General features: G+C 41.9%; 1 protein-coding gene across 1 annotated transcript; it reads left to right on the top strand.

Moving 5' to 3' along the window:
• The first annotated feature begins 1,243 nt into the window (after window positions 1-1,243).
• STOX1 (storkhead box 1) lies at window positions 1,244-19,080 on the top strand. The gene is made up of 4 exons (XM_035137501.2): window positions 1,244-2,075; window positions 12,900-13,052; window positions 15,400-17,722; window positions 18,719-19,080. The coding sequence occupies exons 1-4, from the start codon at window positions 1,700-1,702 to the stop codon at window positions 18,876-18,878; spliced, it is 3,012 nt and encodes a 1,003-aa protein (XP_034993392.1). The 5' UTR covers window positions 1,244-1,699; the 3' UTR covers window positions 18,879-19,080.
• The last annotated feature ends 1,256 nt before the right edge of the window (window positions 19,081-20,336 follow it).

Raw genomic sequence — 20,336 nt, 5'->3', positions numbered from 1 at the left:
CAGTGGACATGTGCTAGGATGTAAAAGGTGGTGTACAATATATACAATAAAAACATAAATCCTCAAAACCAATACAATTATTAACATTTTCGGATAATCAAGAAAATTTAAACAGTTGCATTAAAAGCTTGCTTCCAGAGCTCATGGTGGTGAAAGCCCCAAAAACCTTCAGTTGCCAAACTTGGAAATAAATCCTACTGAGTTTAATGGGGCTTACGCCCTAGTAAATCTGGTTAAGATTACAGCGCAATTCTATACATTTTTACTTAGAAATAAATCTCACTGCACAGTACAGTGGGATTTATTCCCACAGGACTATAGTTTTAATTAACTGTCAACTTAGGCAAAGATACCCTGTTTCTCCCCCCATCCCCCAAGTGTTAACTGGGTCTGTTCTGTTTAAGTTGCATTATGATTTTAAAATCCGGGGGGGGGGGGGTGACAACGAAAAATAACAATGCACCAATTCTTACTCTTCTCCCAGCATATTATCATATATAGTTTTGATGTTAAAAGTAGGTAAAAAATAATAAATGAAGTAGGAATGGTTGAGTAATACACCACTACTTACTCTTGTGCCACTAAGTATATCCTGCAACTAAACAGAGCTGTTAAAGCTTCTTATTGTGTAAGAAAATGTGAGCAATTTCATATAAAGATTCTTTTAAAATCCTAATGTACTATGTTGATAGCTTCCTAAATGGACAGGATTAATTTAATGGAAGTGCAGATGTAATAATGTGGAAAAGCTTTGGAGCGTAAAATGTGCATGGTGGTTTTTCAAGAATGTAATCTTCCAACTGGATATAAAAATATGAGTGACAGCAATACAAAGTTTCTATTATGGTCGTCATCACAAAACACTTCTTTCTCAATCTCAACTGTAAAAACCTAAACAATTTATATATATACTTTTAAAAAAACCAACATGGTGGAAGGACGGTCACAGAACCCAGAGTTCAGCTCAAAATGCTGAAGTATTCTGCAAACCAGCAGAAAGCTTTAAAAATAATTCCCAATTCCAAAAAATCACACAGAAATAAAAGAAGGAGCTAAGAGCATGCAATTATCTCGTCATGACGAAGGCACATAAACATCTCTGTTCCCAGCATTAGCCCATTCTGCATCACTTGTGTTTATGCTTGTCTGATGTGTCAAAGTATTGTGACGAGGACCCTTTTTACTCTAGCAGTACCTTTGGTCTTTGAACAGCTAAAAATTGGCTGATGGTGCTTGTTTTTAAAGCATGATGTATATACTGGCGCGCAAGGTCCTGAATGGTTTTGGGTCCCTGCGGAGAACCTCCCTCAAGAAGCCCTACCAACCCGACACTGGTGAGGACTTGCCCTTTGGTAGCCTGGCCAGAAAACGTGCGCACGACCTCAATGCCTACGGCCCTACGAGGATGTTCAACGCAACTTAACGAGCCAAATTCCCGCCGCGGCTTCGGCGGCGCTTGTTCCCAGGCGCGCGCGCATAGAGCCGGAGCCTGACTGAAGGGGAGCAGGACCTGCCATTTCCAGAGGCGGGCAGGGGGCTCGGGCCGCAGCAGCCGCTCTCCGGCAGGCCCTGCCCACCGTGTGGAGACAGGTCCGCTCTTTCCCCGCCCCCTGCCAGGAAGGGCTCGGTTCCCTTGGTAGCGACCGCAGCGGCAGCAGTAGCGGCGGGAATAACGGGCAGAGCCTGAGGCACCTCCAGGATGTCGCGGCCGCCTCGGCGCGCCGTGCAGCTGGCGCCGAGCTCTCTGGCCCTGGTGTTGCGCCGCCTGCAGCAGCAGCACGAGGAAGAGGAGGGAAAAGAGGCGGCGGCGGCGGCTGCCCCGGGCAAGCCGGAGGCGGATAGCTGCGGCGACGAGGCGAGCGGCGCTGCCGTCTTCCAGGCGTTCCGGCGCGCCAACGCCGCCTGCTACTGGAACGGCGGGCTGGCGCGCGCCGTGGCTCGGGTGTGGCTGCAGGGCTGGCTGCGGGGCGGCGTGCTCTTGCTGCAGGGCCCCGACGCCCCGCTGCAGCTCCTCCGCGATGCCTGGCTCCGTAGGGCGCTGCGCCCGCCCAAGGGCTTCCTCATCAGGGCTGTGGGTAAGTGAGCGAGCGCGCAAAGCAAGCAGGTTAGCCAAGCCAGGGGAGCAGCTTCACCAGCTCACCTGCGCTGGGGCTCCGAAAAGCGCCAGCGCGTGTGCCCAGCTCCGTCACATTCTCTCTTGGTTCCTCCCTTTACCTTGCGGGTCCAGTCCTGGCTCCGTTCCTTTCTCTACCGGATTCAACCAGAACTGACTCCTGGACTCTTTCTTTGCCAGGTTTTGTTTTAAGCTGATTCTGGGCCCTTTAGTTTTTTTGTGTTTAAGGATGCTCTGAGCCTTAAAGCACGTGTGCTGCTAGAAAGGAAGTGCGTTTTGAGCACATGCTGAGTGTTTTTCTCCAGCTCCAGACTCATATAGTTTTCTCAGCCAGTTTTCTCCTCTCAGGGCTTCTGATGCTGCTAGACCAACATACCCAAGCTAAGGAGTTTGGATCTGCCCAGGGCTTGGATGAGAGACTGCTTAGGTTCCAGCTACATGTGGGGTTGTATACCTCACTGCTGTTTTGCTTGTGCAGAAGGCTTCCACTTCTGTGATGGAATGTTCCTCTCCCTCTGGAGGACCCTCTGGAGCAGATTCTGAGGGTGTGCATGGAGAGGAAAGGGAAGTCCCATTGCAGGAGTAGGACCCCATGCACAGTGTTGGATACAACCCTTATAAAAATGAGTGATAAGCATTAGGGGTTGTTTTTAAAAGCTTGGTAGTGCCTTCTGTATGTGTAATGAAAATGTGTGAAGAGTGCAACTTCACACAGGATGCTGGCTGGAACTGATGAACCTGATACAGCTACCAGGTGGAATTTGCTCTAGATGGCGACTATCCCTATGTGATGCACTGTGGTGTGTAATACTTTCTCTGGTACTAAAAACACTCTCTTGTGTACGTCTGTGGTAGTGTAGACTGAATGGCCCTAATGAGGCAGTGCATGTTAACGGTTTACTATGTAAATTCTTTTAAAGCAGCCTCCAAGCATACATCTGGGGTCTACTTACATTCAGTAAAGGTTGCTTTCTTTCTCTCTCTTTCAACCCCTTCGTTCCATAATTCCAAACTCCTGTCCTTCTGTGTGGGAAGCCCTTGACTACCGTAACTCTGGCAAAGAAACATAGGGCAAGAAGTAAGCTGTTATCCCTTAGAGGACCAAGGTTTTATTAAATAAAGAAACCAGTGGAAATGAGCATCTGAACTAGGCATTTCTTCTTAGGCTTAAGTGATTTGAAGCAAAAAACCAAACCAAACAAAAATCTTCCAATGTTTCCTGTCAGCTGGGGATGCCATTTTGACTGTAATCTCTTCATTGCTTTATACCTAATGGGTTCCTTGGCTCACAGAAAGAACCTTGTGGTCATGCTATTGTGTGTGGAGAGATGGAGGGTGGGGAGAGGGTAAACAAGGATTTGTCACACAATGATAGGCACTCCGAAGGTTAATCTGTTCCTTTCTTGCTGTCTCTGTGGAGCTAGGGAGAGCATACTGCCTTTTAATTGAAAAAGAGGAAGGTTCTTTTATTTCAGAGAGAAATACGTTCCTCCGGGGGCACTCATGTGCCCTCTTGATAAACAGCTAACTTCTTTAAAGGAAAAAAAAAGGCATTCAAGCAGGATGAAAATATTGTTTTAACCACTGAGATGTTAGCAATCTTTTGCCTCGCCTCAGTAAAAGAAATTTTTAAAGACTTCCTACATATTTCCCCACCTTAAACCCAGACTCTTAAATATTTATTTTTGTGTGGTTTCGCTTTGGTGAATATTAATCTCCCTTGGCCCTGCAAAATGGGGAGCTTATATGAGTTTGGTAACACCTGTGTGCGTAGTAAACCCAGTATTGTAGAGAAAACATTACTGTTCCCATAAATGTAGCAATATTCTGCCGTACCCTCTGGTGTGGTACTCTTGGTGCCATATTAAGTAAAGCCAACATATAAAGGAAATGGTTACAAATGCAGAATTCTATAAACATTGTTGTAAGTTTTCACTTAACAGCTATCTCCTTGATCCTGCAATTGGATCCATATGGGAGACTCTGGTGCCCATACAGAGTCCTGCTGAAGTTAACCGCCAAGTAATACAATTCCTTCAGTGTTAGCTGTTCAGGAATTTCTTGCAAGTGGTCTCATATTCAAGTGCTGAAAATCCATTGAGAAGACGACTGCACAGACAGCACCCTTTCTTTAAAAAAAACTTTCCCAATTAAAGTAGCTGAAAGTTAACATGTCCAGGTTTCATGCCTAATTCTACAACTCTGTTTATCTTAGTTTGTTAATGTAGAATGAATGAGTTTCAAGAACTATACTGGTGATGCTCTTATGTGAATCCTTATGTCCAGATGAAACAGGATGAGGCAAAAGTGCCTTGATTATTTGGGAGTTATTCTCCTCCTTACTTCCTTGCTTCAGAAGGTTGCATCTTAATAAGGTTGAGGTTGATATTGGTAAAATCTCAGGCTAATCATATCTGTAGGGGTTTCCTAATATTGTACCAACATCACGAACATCCTTAAGAAAAGTGCTTCACATTTATCATTCTATGCAACAAGTATGTAAGAATGGCCAGTTCTGGAGTCAGACTAGAAGGTGGTAAGGTCAGTGGGCAGAAATTAGTTTGTTGTTGAACCCCTATAGAATGATGAGGTGAGACAACTTAAAAGCACAACCTATACTTTTCCACTGCGAGGCTTCATTTTTAAATGTACAATCTCCTTTAGAGTTACACTGATTTCTTCCCCATGTCACCTGAGAAAGATTTATCTATCTTCTTTCCTGTGTATTGGAATATTTTCTCTTTTTCTTTATCTGTTACATGCAAGAAACAGCTACCCCTTTTAACAGAATGCCTCCTAAATAGCCAAATGGTTGAAGTTAAAGGTTTTAACTATTCTTTGTAGTGTTTGTCAGTAGTCAATAGGTATTTTATTGCAACATCAGTATTTTCACACATGCATGTCCATAACAAATTACAGTTGAATTACAGGACTATACTGAGGCTTCCCTTAAAAAAGCACAGAGAAGGGTGGTTTGGAGTTTGGATTACTGATTACCTTGGATCACTTTTGACATGGTAATGTGGCAGTCCGTAGAGTGGTCTTAGAACAAGGTAACAGATGTGTTGTGCACCGCAGTTAATCATTAAGCAATACCCTAGTTGTATGTCAATTTACAGGCTTGCTTGAGCCTGTGGATCTGAGGTGTATACATATTACAACAAACTACCTCAGCTTATAAAGTGGTAATTATTAACACTCGCACAGGAAAAATTGGAACAATAACTTTCCACAGAAGTGAAAGCTGAGAGCTGTTTATCCAGTGAGAGTCGTTTCAGGGCCCTTCCAGATAATAGTGTGCCCCCCTCCCTCCCTGTTTTATTCTTCATAGCCCCATCTTGGTCCAGTGCCAGTGGCACGATAGCCAGCACCTGCGTAATGTACTGGGAGTGTAGCTTTGCACAGAAGGATAATATTTCTACTTCCCCCTCCCTTTTAAAGCAGGGGAAGATATGAAGTTCTGCACTAGAAAGGCAGAGTGCATAACGTCCAGAAAGTTAAGGAAAAAGAAACCATAAGGACCTCAAAATTGCAGGGCCCTGCTGGCTATACCTTTGTTTCAGTGTTAGAAACTCAGATAGATAAGCTAATTGCCAAATGGCACCTTAAACCCGGGTTACTGTTTAGGCACCATTCCCCCAATAATGCTTATTATTATTATTATTATTATTATTATTATTAACAATGATAATAATAAATTTCTATATTGCTTTGTGATTTAAAGACAAAATCTCAAAGCGGTTTACAGCACATTAAAACATCAAACAATACAGAATAAAACAAATTCAAGCTTCAAGGAAAATATTTCAGATGCTTCTCTAAGTGACATGTTGCTTTCCCCATATTTATTTACTGCGTAATTTATATAGCTGCCCCATAGCAGAAGAACTCTAGGAAGCAAGTGCGGTGTAGTGGTTAGAGTGCTGGACAAGGACCTAGGAGATCAGGGTTCAAATCCCCACTCAGTCATTAAGCTCATTGAGTGACCTTGGGCCAGTCACAGCCTATTAATATACCTCACAGGGTCGTTGTTTGGGGGGGGGGGTGAGCCATGTACTCCTTGGAGAAAAAAGTGGGATATAAATGCAATAAATAAGCTCTTCTGCTAACCTGCTTTAGAAAGCTGGAGGGACCAGCCAGATGGAGATGTCAACCTGGCATCCAAATATCTCCACATGGTTGCAATTGGACCTGCGCCAGTCGCAAAACATACCTGGTGCCTGGCTAATTTATAATACTGCTTTGTTTTTTATGTTTTGTGGGCCATGGCGATATCCTGTGCAAGCCTCATTACGATGCTCTTGTGGCATTCTTGCCCACAAGAACAGGAATTGTGCAGGACATTCCGGTGCTGTCCAGGCAAGGCAAGCCAAGGTGCTTTCCCCACACTTTTAATTTTACAACAGTTGAAACAATTGTGCTTTCAAAGCTCATGACTAACATTAGAGCTGAATACCAAGCTACACAGGACAGACTCCTTTGGCCCAGTAAGCCATCTCCTCCTCTTACATCTGTTCCTTTGTGTTTTCCCACTCCCTGTGATGTCTTTCATTCCTGCCTCATTCCATAAAAACATCCAGTTGCCTGTTGAACACGTTCCTGTGACTTGCCCTTGTGGCTTTTACCTTATAACATGTTCCATATGTTTGCTGGGCTTTGAGTGAAATGGTTTCAATTTAAACCTGGTTGTTCCTTTCACTACCCACCCCCACCTCAAATATATCCTTAAGGGCAAGAACAAGGCCTATGTTATATAGGAGCTGCAGGAACACAATCATTTGCTGCTGACTTTTGTGCCTCATATTTTGATTGCTGAGCCCAAATAATCCTTCCTTCCTTCCTTGTTTTAGCTATTGATTGGTATCGTGTTCTAGGTATTCCTGCATATCCTCTGGAGTACTTTGGTTTTAGGTTTCTTCAAAAATCAATGACCCCTTTCACTGAAATTTAAAAGATATCAGTCCTGTAAGATGCCTTGTGCTTCATTTTCCTATTCTGCTACGCTTTCTTAGTCCTATTCAGAATTAGGACTGGTTCATATGATCACTGACCACACAAACAGTTCCTTTGCCTTACCCAGGACTAGATCACAATTTACTTGTGCCAAACTGATTTCCCGAGGGCTCCAGCAGAGCCACAGAACAATGTGCCTAAGCATACTCTGTGTGTGTGGTGGAGCTCTCATAAAATATTTGACATGGAACGATAGAAATAGGGGTTCTCACAGAAAAGCAACCAGTAATGTGCTTAGTGGTTACATAAACCAGCCGTCTTTTGATACAACCTTAGTGGCACCAGATAACCTTTTTTGAGTTGAGGGGAAAACACTGAGTTATGTAGCATGGCCTCTCTCATTCTCATTTGTTTTCTTGGAATGAAAGTACAGCAGTAATTAGGGAGGCCCAAGTGCAACTCTCCACTTGGCCATGAAGCTCACCGGGTGACCATGGGCCATTCATCACCTCTCAGAGTAGCCTTTCTTACAGGATTGCTGTGAGGATAAAATGGTAATGGGGAGGAGGAAACTGTGTGTGCCATTTCCAGCTTCTTGGAGGAGAGGAATATAAATTTAAATTAGCCAAAAAAAGAGAGAAAGATTGTTCAACACACTTTTTCCTGCAGAACAGGCATCCCCCCACTTATGTGGGGGTTATGTTCTGGGCCCCTGCATGCATAAGTGAAAATTGTGTAAGTGGGAGAGCATGCTCTAAACATAATTTAAATGCCCTCTCTGCAAAGAAATTACCAGCTTCCCTTTTTGACTGCAGCCCATTGTGTTGTACTGAACTTTTGAGGGTTCCTCAACTTTCAGTTATCCCATAACACTTTAGATCCTAGCCACTAATTGTGGGGAATATTTATATGTTAATGAAGCAGTTCTTTGCCCTTCTGTAAAAGGAACTGAGAAAATTTTCACCTGGCTAGGAATTAACCACCTTTTAATTGTCTGGTCTTGAAATCAAATCTTTATCTACTGAGGATAATAATTAAAATTAAAAGGTAGAAAATTAAAAGGTAGAAAATTAATGGATGTCAACTAGTGACCCTGTAATTAGTGGTGTTTTATTGATGATAGATGATGTTTGTGCTATGTTATGCTTAATAGTGAAATTGGTGCTATATGCCACAAAGGCTTGTTGTTAGTAAACAATTGTAATGCTGGCTTAGTTTGGTTTCAAAGTTGGGAACAGGTTTAGAAACTGCTCCCTCCTGGGTCCAAGTAGCATTGGCAGTGACTGATTAAATTTCAGTGCCAGTTTTTAAATAGTTATCTTTCAGAATTTCTGTTTGAAATGCGATTTTGCCAGTGGCCACCTTTTAAATTTTATGGCATTTTCTGCAATAGTTTTAATAAAAAACCCACAAAACTAGTAATGGGGGGTAAGAAAGAAGTAGGAAAGAGACAGCTTTGGTACTGGGAAATTAAAATGTGTATCATCATTTTGAATATTTGGGCAGCATGTGCAGTGAAGAGCATTACATTGGGATGTTAAAATGCAAGGGAAATGTGTGTTTTGTAAGCAGCACACCTGAGCTTTGCCTAAATGCCGAAATATTCATGAAACTCGTTCTAGCCACTTGTTCTGTGGGACGTGTCGTCTACCAATACCACATGAGCTTAATGAGGGATGGCAAATGAGCAGACGGTTGTGTGTTTTTCTGCTGCTTGGATTCCTTCCATGACTGCCTGCCTTTCATCCGTGTTTTGAACCCACCTGGCAAACGAGCATAGGTTTGAAAACTCATGGCCCATTAATGCTGGACTTAAGAAGTCCTGTTTTGTTTTTAAAATAATTCATAGTCATTTCATGCATTCGTACGTTTTAATGATACTCTTTTGAAAAACACCGTCTGAAATCCATAGAATATCCTTGTAATGGATCAAATAGTTGCTGAAGCAGTCTTTCAAATACTTTTGCTAATGCTGGTTGCTTCTGCCTCATTAAAAGGCTAGCCAGGGAAGGCCCGCAAGCAGGTCAAAATGGAAAAACCAACCCTATTTGTTCACACCATGTGGAACTTAAAGTACTACATCATAACATAACATAAGCTCCTGAATCAACCTGAGCCTTCTCTTTATGCTGTTGGCAAGAACAACATCCTGCGAAAATTAACAGAATAGGGAGTTTGTTTTTAATCTGTGCTTCTTGGTTTGAAATAAAACAAAACTACTGTAACCAGTTTTGGCCACAGGGAGGGGGGTGATTAAAGCCATGGTCTTTAAAAAGTAGGTGGGGGTTGGTTGGTTGGAAATTAACTTTGAGTTGGAATTGGTATCAGTCATTATTCACCTATTTAAATCCTGAGTTAATCCTATACTCCTGTTAATGGAGGATAAAGATTTATTTGATCCATTTGACTGGTGAGGCAAGAGAAAGCCAGTCACCTAATAAATTGCCTATCACTGCTAGACAGATCTGTGAATACTCTCATTGCACCTTTTCTCTCTCTCCCTTTTAATTAACAGATGAGTTAATAAAGGACTAAGTGTGTGTTGCAATCTGCAACACGATGACATGCCATCATATGTTGATGTAATCTAAAAATGTGGAATTAAGCATAAATACATTCAAGCAAGCAATTGAACAATGGTCAAGGTAGTTGTTTAGAATAATAGAATTGGAAGAGACCACAAGGGCCATCCAGTCCAACCCCCTGCCAAGCAGGAAACACCATCAAAGCATTCTTGACATATGCCTGTCAAACCTCTGCTTAAAGACCTCCAAAGAAGGAGACTCCACCACACTCCTTGGTAGCAAATTCTACTGCCGAACAGCTCTTACTGTCAGGAAGTTCTTCCTAATGTTTAGGTGGAATCTTCTTTCTTGTAGTTTGAATCCATTGCTCCGTGTCCACTTCTCTGGAGCAGCAGAAAACAACCTTCCTCCCTCCTCTATATGACATCTTTTTATATACAGTATTTGAACATGGCTATCATATCACCCCTTAACCTTCTATTCTCCAGGCTAAACATACCCAGCTCCCTAAGCCGTTCCTCATAAGGCATCGTTTCCAGGCCTTTGACCATTTTGATTGCCCTCTTCTGGACACGTTTAACTGAGAAGATATGTCCAAGTAATCGATTAAGCTCAGTTCTCATACTTCTTTTATCACAACTGTAATAACCGAAATGATTGCAAAAGCATCCTAATACATGGTGCTTTATAAGTCATCAAATCCAGTTACATCATGGTACAGTGGAAGGTTTTTGTTATTTTAATTTAGTTGGATGATCTGGTGCCGATTTTTAAAAATTATTATTTATTTAACAAGATTTACTGTATATACCACTTAATCATGAAAACTAAGCGGTTTACATGAAACTGAAGTCAAACCTAACTTATGTAGCAGCTAACCAAACTGCGGCAGTGAAGAGAATATAGTGGGAAGGAAGCTCATAAGCAGGAATTTTGGGGTTTGCCATTTATCCTAAGCAAATGGACTCTACAAGTTGAAGTCCAAGGCAGCAGTTAAGCAGTAGAATGAGGGACAGACAGAGCAGGAAGGGGGGCAAGGTTGCAGTGAATCAGCCCAGCAAGTTGCTACAGGAAAGTCCTAACAGTGATCACCAATGGAATGTCCAGGACCTAAACTGGCCTGGAAGAATTTACAGCTTCCACACCGCCTCTGTGGCTGCTATAAAGTAAAAAACAAACTTTTGTGAGATGCAGTTCTAGATCTTCCAAGTCTCCTGTAATTTACTCCTAAGCATAATCAGTATTGTTGAACTACCAAGTACTGGTATGTTCGGCTTTAATAACCTTAAGGTAAAGTTGAGCTCTAGTGTACAGCAGATCTGTTGACCATAACAGATTTGCGCCGACTTGCTCTACATCTGAATCGGAATGTTGAAGGGAAGACAGAAATGTGCTACCTGCCCAGTGAAGGCACCATTAATCCAGCAACACTCAAGTTACAAGGACAGAACAAAACATCTTTTTATGTTGGTGAAGCGTATCTGGAGACTTTTTGTTCCCTATGTTTTGTTATCTGACTCTTGTATTGCAGATGACTTTCCCACATTGAGTTTCGGTATATGCTCTGAAAATGCGTTCTCGGATTTCGCATGTGTAAACAATTATCTGTGTTTGAGTAGACTGGTAAAATCATTTGAGGGTCAATAATACATGGATTTTTGGCAGGTTGCCTAGGCTGGAGTTTGGGAAGTTTTTTTTTTTTAAAAAAAGTTACTTTGCTCACTGTAGAAGTTGAGCTGTATTTTTGCAATCAATGGGGCTTGCATTTGCTGTACCTGATGGGTGCCAGGTTCCTTTGTTCTGGGCCAAAACAAATATTTTTGTTAAGCTTTAAATATATTGTTATGAGAAGTGCCATGCCAGGAGGTGTGTTTCATTTCTGCCACCACAGAATGGTAAGCACTATATTCCTGTTGGTAACCAACCAATAATTGCTAGGTGCATGGGTTTCTGGTGCCAGGTCAACATATTTATAGGATTGTTGAGGCAGAGATATTACTTTATGTTCACATTTGTACAGACACCAAACTAGATGTGTGGATACACCAGTGAGTGGAATACTTTCTAAGTAAAGATGGTACAGTACTTCTGAAAGCTGATGGTATAGACTTGTGCAAACAGAAGTCCTCGTGCAGGGCTTCTGCTGATGGGACTTGTTAGGTGCATCCTGCTCAAAGTGTTTGCAATCCAAAATAGCTATGAATATGAACAATGAACCCAATTGTTGTGGCGTGTGTGTTTATCCCACATACAATTTATTTGTGTAGATTAACCTGTATAAAAAGATGACTAATCTTGATCTTTCAAGATGCCCTTTCAAGATGGGTCCTGCTGTGTTTGTTAAGCTGAAAAATATGAGGGCTTGAGCAATGTATTAACAATAGCCCAGAGAAGCATCATTGGGAAGAAATCAGTCTGTCACACATGCTGATGCTGGTGCTGGTCTACCTTTTGTTTGGAACCTTGGCTTTTCCTGGAAAACTAACTTTGTAATACTATCAAAAGATAGAAAATAGCCATTTTAAGGTGTGCTTTGCAAGAAACTGTGAAACCAGCTTTTCCATTTACAGTAACTAGCCCCAATGTTGTACTATTCAGTGTTTTTTTCTTGAATTCCCGTTCCACACAAAGCAAGCGGACGCTGATTTATACACCTGCTGGTAGTAGCTTAGCAACGTCATAAAGGAAATTCTTAGGAACTTCTCTAAACACATTCTGTTAAACAGAACCATTGCCAGTTGTAAAACAGAGGTCAAGAAGTGTTTAACAACTTCTTCAAAAGGGACTGTTGTTTATTTTGTTGACTTAAAGAGAAAATAATCCTAAAGAGACCTTTTCTTGCCCTAGCTGTAACATGAGACAGCTGTTTTTAGTAGGCTACATTTAATTTAAACCTCAATTATATTGCATTACTCATTGAATTGCATAAATGTCTTGGGAAGAGTCCTGTAACACCTTCTAAAATGTTTAAACAGACTGCATGTTTCACATAGTTCCAAGGAAAACTTACAGTGTTTTCACTTCATATGGTATGTATTTGGGGAAGAAACCAGAGAACTTAAGTGATGGTCTAAGCATCCGAAGACACATATCTGCCTGCAGCATCTACTTAACATGCTTCAAGATGTTTGTTTTTGAGCTAATAATTGCTAAAATCGCTTTTATTTCTTTAGAACGATGATCATTTATTATCCATCATGCTGAAGCTAAAAGAAGCCAACATTTTGAAAGGGCAATAGAGGGGGAAAAGAAATATTCCAAAGTAGAAAGGAAGTTCATTTCTATCCCCCCCCCTCTATTCCTTTTAGGTGATGTATCTCCAGTGCACATGAATCCCATTTCACAGTCCCAGTTCGTTCCTTTGGCAGAAGTCTTGTGTTGTGCTATATCTGATATGAATGCAGCTCAAATTACCGTTACACAGGAAACCTTACTGGATCAGCTGGGGAAACATTACCCAGGTAATCTGTTAAATCATGGGTTGTTGACACTTCACATAAACATTGGACTCAAGGGGTTTTGCAGCTAGCAGAGTGAAAGAATGCATGCTGTCTGGGACCAGGAAAGCAATTAGAATTCCCTTTGTAAATCAGCAGATGAAAAACAAAACACAGGATCTAATTGTTCTAACTCACACTGCATTACAAATCTGGGCTGCCAGCTTGCAGTCATCAAAATTCATGGGGTTGGGGAGAATTAAATATCAGGAGCATAAAGATGGGTGTGTGAAAACAATGTGGCAAAGAATATACCAGATGAGCAAACCTACATGGTACATGTGTTTGTCACAGTAACACTTTCCATTTTCAGTATATTTATATCAAAAAACATTTAAGTAGTCTTTAGTGTGTGTAAATTTTTTTTTTAAAAGATCCCTCATTAGGCAGCTCCCAGATGCCTAATAATATAATATCCAACTTTCCTCCACAATTGAGCACAGGGATGAGAAGCCTGCGTCCCTCCATACTTTGTTGGATTTCATCTCCTATCAGATGCAGGCAGCACAGCCAAGGGTCAGAGGTGGGAGCTGTAGTTTAACAACATCTGGGGGGCCACAGGTTGTGTTCTCCTACCCCAGCTTTAGCATGAGTGAGAAACAGAACCCAGGATGAAGCAGTGCAAGATATGAGATGGGTTGATTCTCAGCGGCTGAAACCACTAGAGATTGAGCAGATCCATACACCTCTTTTTACCTCCCCCTCATCAGAATGAATGGCAGCCATTCTGTGTGTCAAAAGTAGCATGCTGGAGCATAGCTGCCAAGTCTCCCATTTTTCGCAGGAAACCCCTGGATTTTAATCTGTTTCCCGCTGTTATCCCGAATAGAAAAAAATCCCGGAAACCCCTCGGATTTCCTACTGCCAGGGAGGCTCCATTTCGGGTGCCGCTCTGCCTGGGCACCAGAAATCGGGCAGAGTGGCACCAGAAGTCGCTTCTACGCATGACTTCCGGTGCCGCTCTGCCCATGCCTGGGCACCGGAAATCGGGCAGAGTTGGCACCAGAAGTTGCTTCTACGCATGTCTGGACATGCGTAGAAGCAAATTCCAATGCTGCTCTGCTCATGTCTGGGCACTGGAAGTTGCTTCTACGCATGTCCAGACATGTGTAGGAGCGACTTCCGGTGCCGCGCTGCTGCTGATCGCGCATTTTTCAGTGGGAGACTTGGCAGCTATGTGCTGGAGACATGGCTGGAAATACTGGCACTGAATGGCCTGGCCCTTGTACACTTTGTGTCTGCAACATGGAGAGCATGCAGGGACCTCCCTGCAAGAGACTCCTGTTTCAGTCTCCCTTCCTTGTATGTCCCACTCATTGTAATTGCAGGCAGTTTGCTGATTTACAATTAAATGGATGTTATGACGCTTCACCTTTACAAATCACCTGTTGCTGAACTGGAGCGGTAAACTTGCCTTTTGCTTAGTTTAGTTGCGGGAAATGAAGTTGTGGGAGGTGGTTCATATTAAAACAATGAGTTTAGCTACATCTGTGCAGAATGTGCCTTTCCCTCCTGGACTGTGGCAGAAATCAGAACCTGACTGCACTTCCACTTTTGGGCCCAAGGCCTTTTCTTGGCTGCAGATATATTGGCAAACTGCCAATTCTGCACTTTGCTTTGCTTTGTTGTACTGCACTGTCCTGCCCACGCTCTTGAGTCAAAATTTGCTACTAATCTGAAGGGAATTGTAGGATGTCAATGCCGAGTAAGCCCCCTTTGCCCTACTAAGCGTGTTTGCTTCTTAACCCTAAAAATGGCTCAGTAATTTGTGTGGTAGGGGTTTCACTAGCCATCCTGGGGGCTCCAATGAGCCTGTAAGGATTGATGGATTTTGTCTGCAAGTCACACATTTGAAAAACCTTCAGTTTGGAAGCATTCTAGATGAGGATTTTATTGTTCATGTTTAAAAAACCCCTTTAGTGTGTATTTGCTGCCCCCTGTTGTCCAACCGGGAGAAGGCATATTGCCTTTAGCATTAAAGGAAGACAGTTGTTCCATATAAAAATCTATGGGGCATCCATATGAATAAGTTAAAGTCAGAAATCAGTTAGCTGTAAGCAATTCCTCCCCTTCTCTTTTCCATTTGGAAAAAGATTGGGGCTGCAGTTGTATTTTCACTTACTTAGGAAAAAGTCCCATGGAACACAACAGTAATTTATTCTGAGAAAGCATGCACAGGAGCAGGCTATAACAGTGGTTTACAGCATGAATTTATTCTGACCCATAAATGTGGTAAGAGTTATAAAATACTTTTCATATTGACTATGCCACAGAAATGACTAATATTATACTATCATCCCTTTTATTCTAGGTATTGCAACTCCCACACATGATATTCTATATAGTACACTTGGGATGCTGATTAAAGAACGGAAGATATATCACACTGGGGAAGGATATTTCATAGTGACCCCAAATACATATTTTATCTGTAATAATGCTATGAAAAACAAGAAGAGGGTCCTTTTGGAAGATAATTGCCCTCAAGAGCCTTCTGTTACATACCTTGTAAGCGTGGAAGATGCTGCAGACCTTCTACAAAATAATTTCCCTATTGCATCCCATTGCAGATCCTGTCATTGTTTCCCTGGGCAGACTGCAGTCAATGAGCAACATGTTAGCCCTGAGCCTAATGGGAAAAGTCAAAAAGGGTCTTGTGAATCCAGATTTTCAGTTCAGAATCAGGCCACCAATACACTTGTTGAGAACCGTTCTTGTGGAACTGCTCACTACATGCAGTTGGGGAAAGAGAAGGAAAAGATTAAGAAGTTTGGTCTTAGCCTTTTCTGGCGCAACACTTCCAAGAAAGAAAAACCAAAAAAACTGCACACTTCATTTTCCGCCCAGTTTCCTCCTGAAGAATGGCCAGTCAGGGATGAAGATAATTTGGATAATATCCCACGTGATGTTGAACATGAAATTATCAAACGCATCAACCCTGTGCTGACTGTGGACAACCTAACCAAGCACACTGCACTGATGCAGAAAATAGAGGAGCAGAAAAAATATATCAGTAAAGGAACCTCTACAGAAGTGTTGACAATGAAGCACAAACATCTTCCCAAAGGGTTCACTCAGAAAAAACAAAATAAAGCTGCAAAGCATCGCAGGAAAGTGCAGTCCAACAAAGAAAAACACGTTAATAAGTCATCAAGGGAGTTTAAGAGTGAAGACCAAATACCAGCTAATAGCAAACTGGAAAACTGTATTGAACATCCATCGTCTTGTATTACAAATGAAACTATAGTTTGCAATCAGCAGTTGTGTGAGGATGCAATCAATGTTGAATCTCACTTTATATACAGAAAAGAAGTTACTAATCCATTTAAAGTTATTTCTTGTAAAGGCAATAGGTCAGTGAAAGGACATAGGAGTCAGAAAAACTATGATATAAAGTCCGGAGCTCCAAGATCAGAGAAGAATTTCCCACAGTCCTGGTCTCTGGATTCCTCAAGAACTGTGGACTGTAAAGCTAAGCAGTCAGTTAGCATCAAATGTGATGCTGAAGATGACAAAATGAAAGAGTTATATTACCTACAATGCAAGGTTTTACAAAAAGAAGTCAAATATAGTTGTCTGGAGGAAAGTGCAGCTTGCAAAGGTAATTTGCATAGAAGGGCAACCCCAAAAAGTATGGAGATGCAGGCAGTGTCTAACACTTCTGCTGCATTTGTGGACGAAGCAGTAGTGGAGAAAAAGCATCCTCACCAGTGTGATCAAATTCACCAGTATGATCAAACTCACCAGTATGATCAAACTGGCTTGCTGGGTCAAACAGCACATCAACTAACTGATACCCATCTTCCCAGTGAGGCAGATGCTCAACAATTTAAACTATCTGAAAATATTGTTGCTCACAGACAAAATGACGATTTAAAGAGTGAGTGTACTAACATGAACAAATGGCTTGAGTCTGTTAACCCACAAAATGAAAGATTCACTTACGATAAACCAACTCCGTATCAAGAATTGGATGATGGCAACACTTGTAGTTCTCTATATCATGGTGATGAAGAGCAACATGATGTGGATTTGTCCAAGCTGCAATCCAGCCAAGTCCCATATAATTCTTCAGATACAGGGAAATGGAACAGTAAAGAACAAGAACTGGGCTCAACTGTGTTGGGAAATGGAAGTGTTAATTCTCACTTCTCAAGGTACAGAATTGATACAGACCGGGTTGGTCCCTGTGAGTGTGAAGAAAATGAATTTCTTGGTTTTTCTAGATCAAAGGATAGCTTAAAAGAGTATCAGAAGATGAGCCTAGAAGGAGGAAGTTGTGTGTGCCACCAGGTATCTCAGTTTGCCTACAAAAGCAATGAAGAACGAGAGGATGTTGATGAACATGGGCAGACACCTGATACTGCTGAACCCTGTTTGTTTGATTTCTATGATGTGCATGAGGCAGAGACCAGAGTTTGGCAGAAGTCAGTAAATGAAGTGGGTGGAAAATTAGCATCCTTGATGCTGCCACCAAAAGGCTGGGAAATAAAGACAAATGATACGAGAAAGCAACAGTTGTCTGATAAAACTGATGCTGCAGTTCTAGATCAGTGTGTCCAGTATGAGCATAACCACTTGGAAGGGACGGGAAACCACAGCATAACAGGAGACAGCGGGATAGATTCTCCAAGGTAAGAACAACTGTTACAAGTGACTTTCTTAAACACAAAGAATGCTAATGGTATTTCTTGTACACATATGTGAATCATACTTTTAAGGGTTTTTTTAACAGGGCCTTCAGCTGTGCACTGGAAAAATGCAGATTGCCTATTGGCATAGATAACTCTCAACTCTGTTCACATGGGCCTTTCGGGACCTTGCAAGGCTGGGAAATCACAGTCCTATAATGAAACATGGCATTTTCCTTGTCCTTGAATGCAAGGAGTCCTCATGAATGCTTGGATAACTTTGCCTACTTAAACAACCTTTTAAATACAATGCTAAAATTGTCATATGTGTGTATGAATGGTCAAATCATGTATACCACTATCAAATTCTGAATGGCAAAGGTAGGCCATTGTATTCAGTCAATCCTGATGTAAGGGACCTCACGACATGCCCAAGTGTCTGCAGGGGATAGCGGTGGTAGTAGAGTACTCTTACTGCAGCACAGCAGGTGGAAGAAGTCCTCTTCTCAGTACTGTCACTGTACACTTTCTTCTGTTGCTCAGGAACAGCACTGATAAAGAAAAGCGGAAATCAGATATTGCAGGAAGGCAAGAAAAGGCCAGGCAAGATATCCCAGTAAGTGGGTCTGGGTAAACTGTCAAGTTAAATGAAGTATACTATCCTTCACCAACCTGGTACGCTCAGATGTTTTTGGCTGTGGCTGATGGGAGTTGTAGTCCAAAACATCAGGAGGACATCAGGTTGGTGAAGGATGGTGTATAAGGAACACTTGCTGGTTGCATCATATTATGACTCCATATTCCTTACCCTTCAATTGAAATAAATACTGTAATTTCCATAATATTCTTGAGCTGATTCAAAATAAAGATGACTTTTTTGTACTTGTTTAGCCACCCAGTATTTCTTTTGGTAATTTATGGAGAAATAAGTCAATCTGAATGTTTGAATATGGAAAAATAGGTTTCTTATTTAATCTTGTTTTACAAAATAATTTTTAGAACACAAAGTCTGGCATCTGCAAATTCTGCCATCTTAGATGGACTGAAGAAAAGACGAAGTTTTCTCATGAACTTGGAAGGCATAGAGAAGACTATACATAATGGAAAGACTCTGACACGAAGCTCCTTGCTTCAGTTGACTCCAGTCATGAACGTTTAATTTTTCTTATCAGGTTTTGATAATTCCTTTGTAAATATGTTAATATATTTACTGTAAATTCTTTGAACTGTCATATATATTAAAGTAGGTAAGATCATTATATTCTCCTAATAAGATGTATTTAAACTTTGTAATAAGCATTTTTTCCAGTGACTTTTTTCTAATGTTTTATTTCTAGTAATAAATTATATTGCAGAATCGATTATCTCAAGTTGCACTTCATTCTGATTGTCTCTACAAACCATTTAGGATGCCAACTTGTTTCAAGAGTCCTATGACTGTGCTAGATCAGTCCAAGCAATGATCCTAATGGTATTTACTGATGCACCTCAAACCAGGAAATAGTGTGCACACATGCACACAAACACACACACCAAAAACCTCTTAGCTGTGCAGTGATTCCAGTGAATTTGGTGGTCAGGATAGAAGTCCCATCTTCACATAACACATAAGTTTATTGCAATTTGCTGCCACAAGGTGAGGTGATCGCCACTGGCTCAGATGCGTTTTAAAGGGAGTTAGGCAAATTCACAGGGTACAAGTCTAGCTGATATTAGCCATAACAGTTAACTAGAATATCTGTGTATCTGAGAGGCAGTGTATCTGAATACCAGCTGCTGAGGACATACAATATAGAAGAGAGCTGTTGCCTGATTGGTTACTGTGGGAAGCAGTAGGATGCTGGACTAGATGTGTCTCTGAGAAATTCTTAAAGATTCTTAAGGTATCATTAGAATCAGGTCAGCTTAGGAAATGTTGTTGTTTAGTCGTTTAGTCGTGTCCAACTCTTCGTGACCCCATGGACCATAGCACGCCAGGCACTCCTGTCTTGCACTGCCTCCCGCAGTTTGGTCAAACTCATGTTCGTAGCTTCGAGAACACTGTCCAACCATCTTGTCCTCTGTCGTCCCCTTCTCCTAGTGCCCTCAATCTTTCCCAACATCAGGGTCTTTTCCAAGGATTCTTCTCTTCTCATGAGGTGGCCAAAGTATTGGAGCCTCAGCTTCACGATCTACATGATCCTAAAAAAAGAAGCTGCCTCTCTGCCATCGGAGCCAACTCCAAGGGGCGGAGGGGGTCTTCTTCCCCAAATAGAATATTTGAGAGGACAAGGCCCCCTCCAAAGTTGATGGGCATTTCCATTCACTGTGTGTGTGTGCCTCATCCTGTGATTCAATTATGCGGGGCAGGGCTTACCTGGGCCCCCTCCATATTTTATTCAAGTTGGCCCCCCTGCTCTGGGCATATGCAGACTGCAAATTCCTCAGCGGAGGAGGGGGGGCGTTTCCTTACCAAAACGCTACTCACTTTTAAGTTTTGACTTTCGGCTACTTTAAAGCGTGGAAAGTGGGGTGGCGGTGGTGGCTGAAGCAGATAATCGAGAAGTGGGGGTGGGGATGGGGGTGTCCCAGCCCAGTTTGATTCAGCCAAGTTGCCACATATCTCTCTACCGCTGGA

The sequence above is a fragment of the Zootoca vivipara genome, chromosome 5 (genome assembly GCF_963506605.1).
Source record: "Zootoca vivipara chromosome 5, rZooViv1.1, whole genome shotgun sequence".
In the NCBI taxonomy this organism is placed as follows: Eukaryota; Metazoa; Chordata; class Lepidosauria; order Squamata; family Lacertidae; genus Zootoca; species Zootoca vivipara.
Note: the sequence above shows the minus strand (reverse complement) of the source record. Positions and strands in the feature narration are given on the sequence as shown.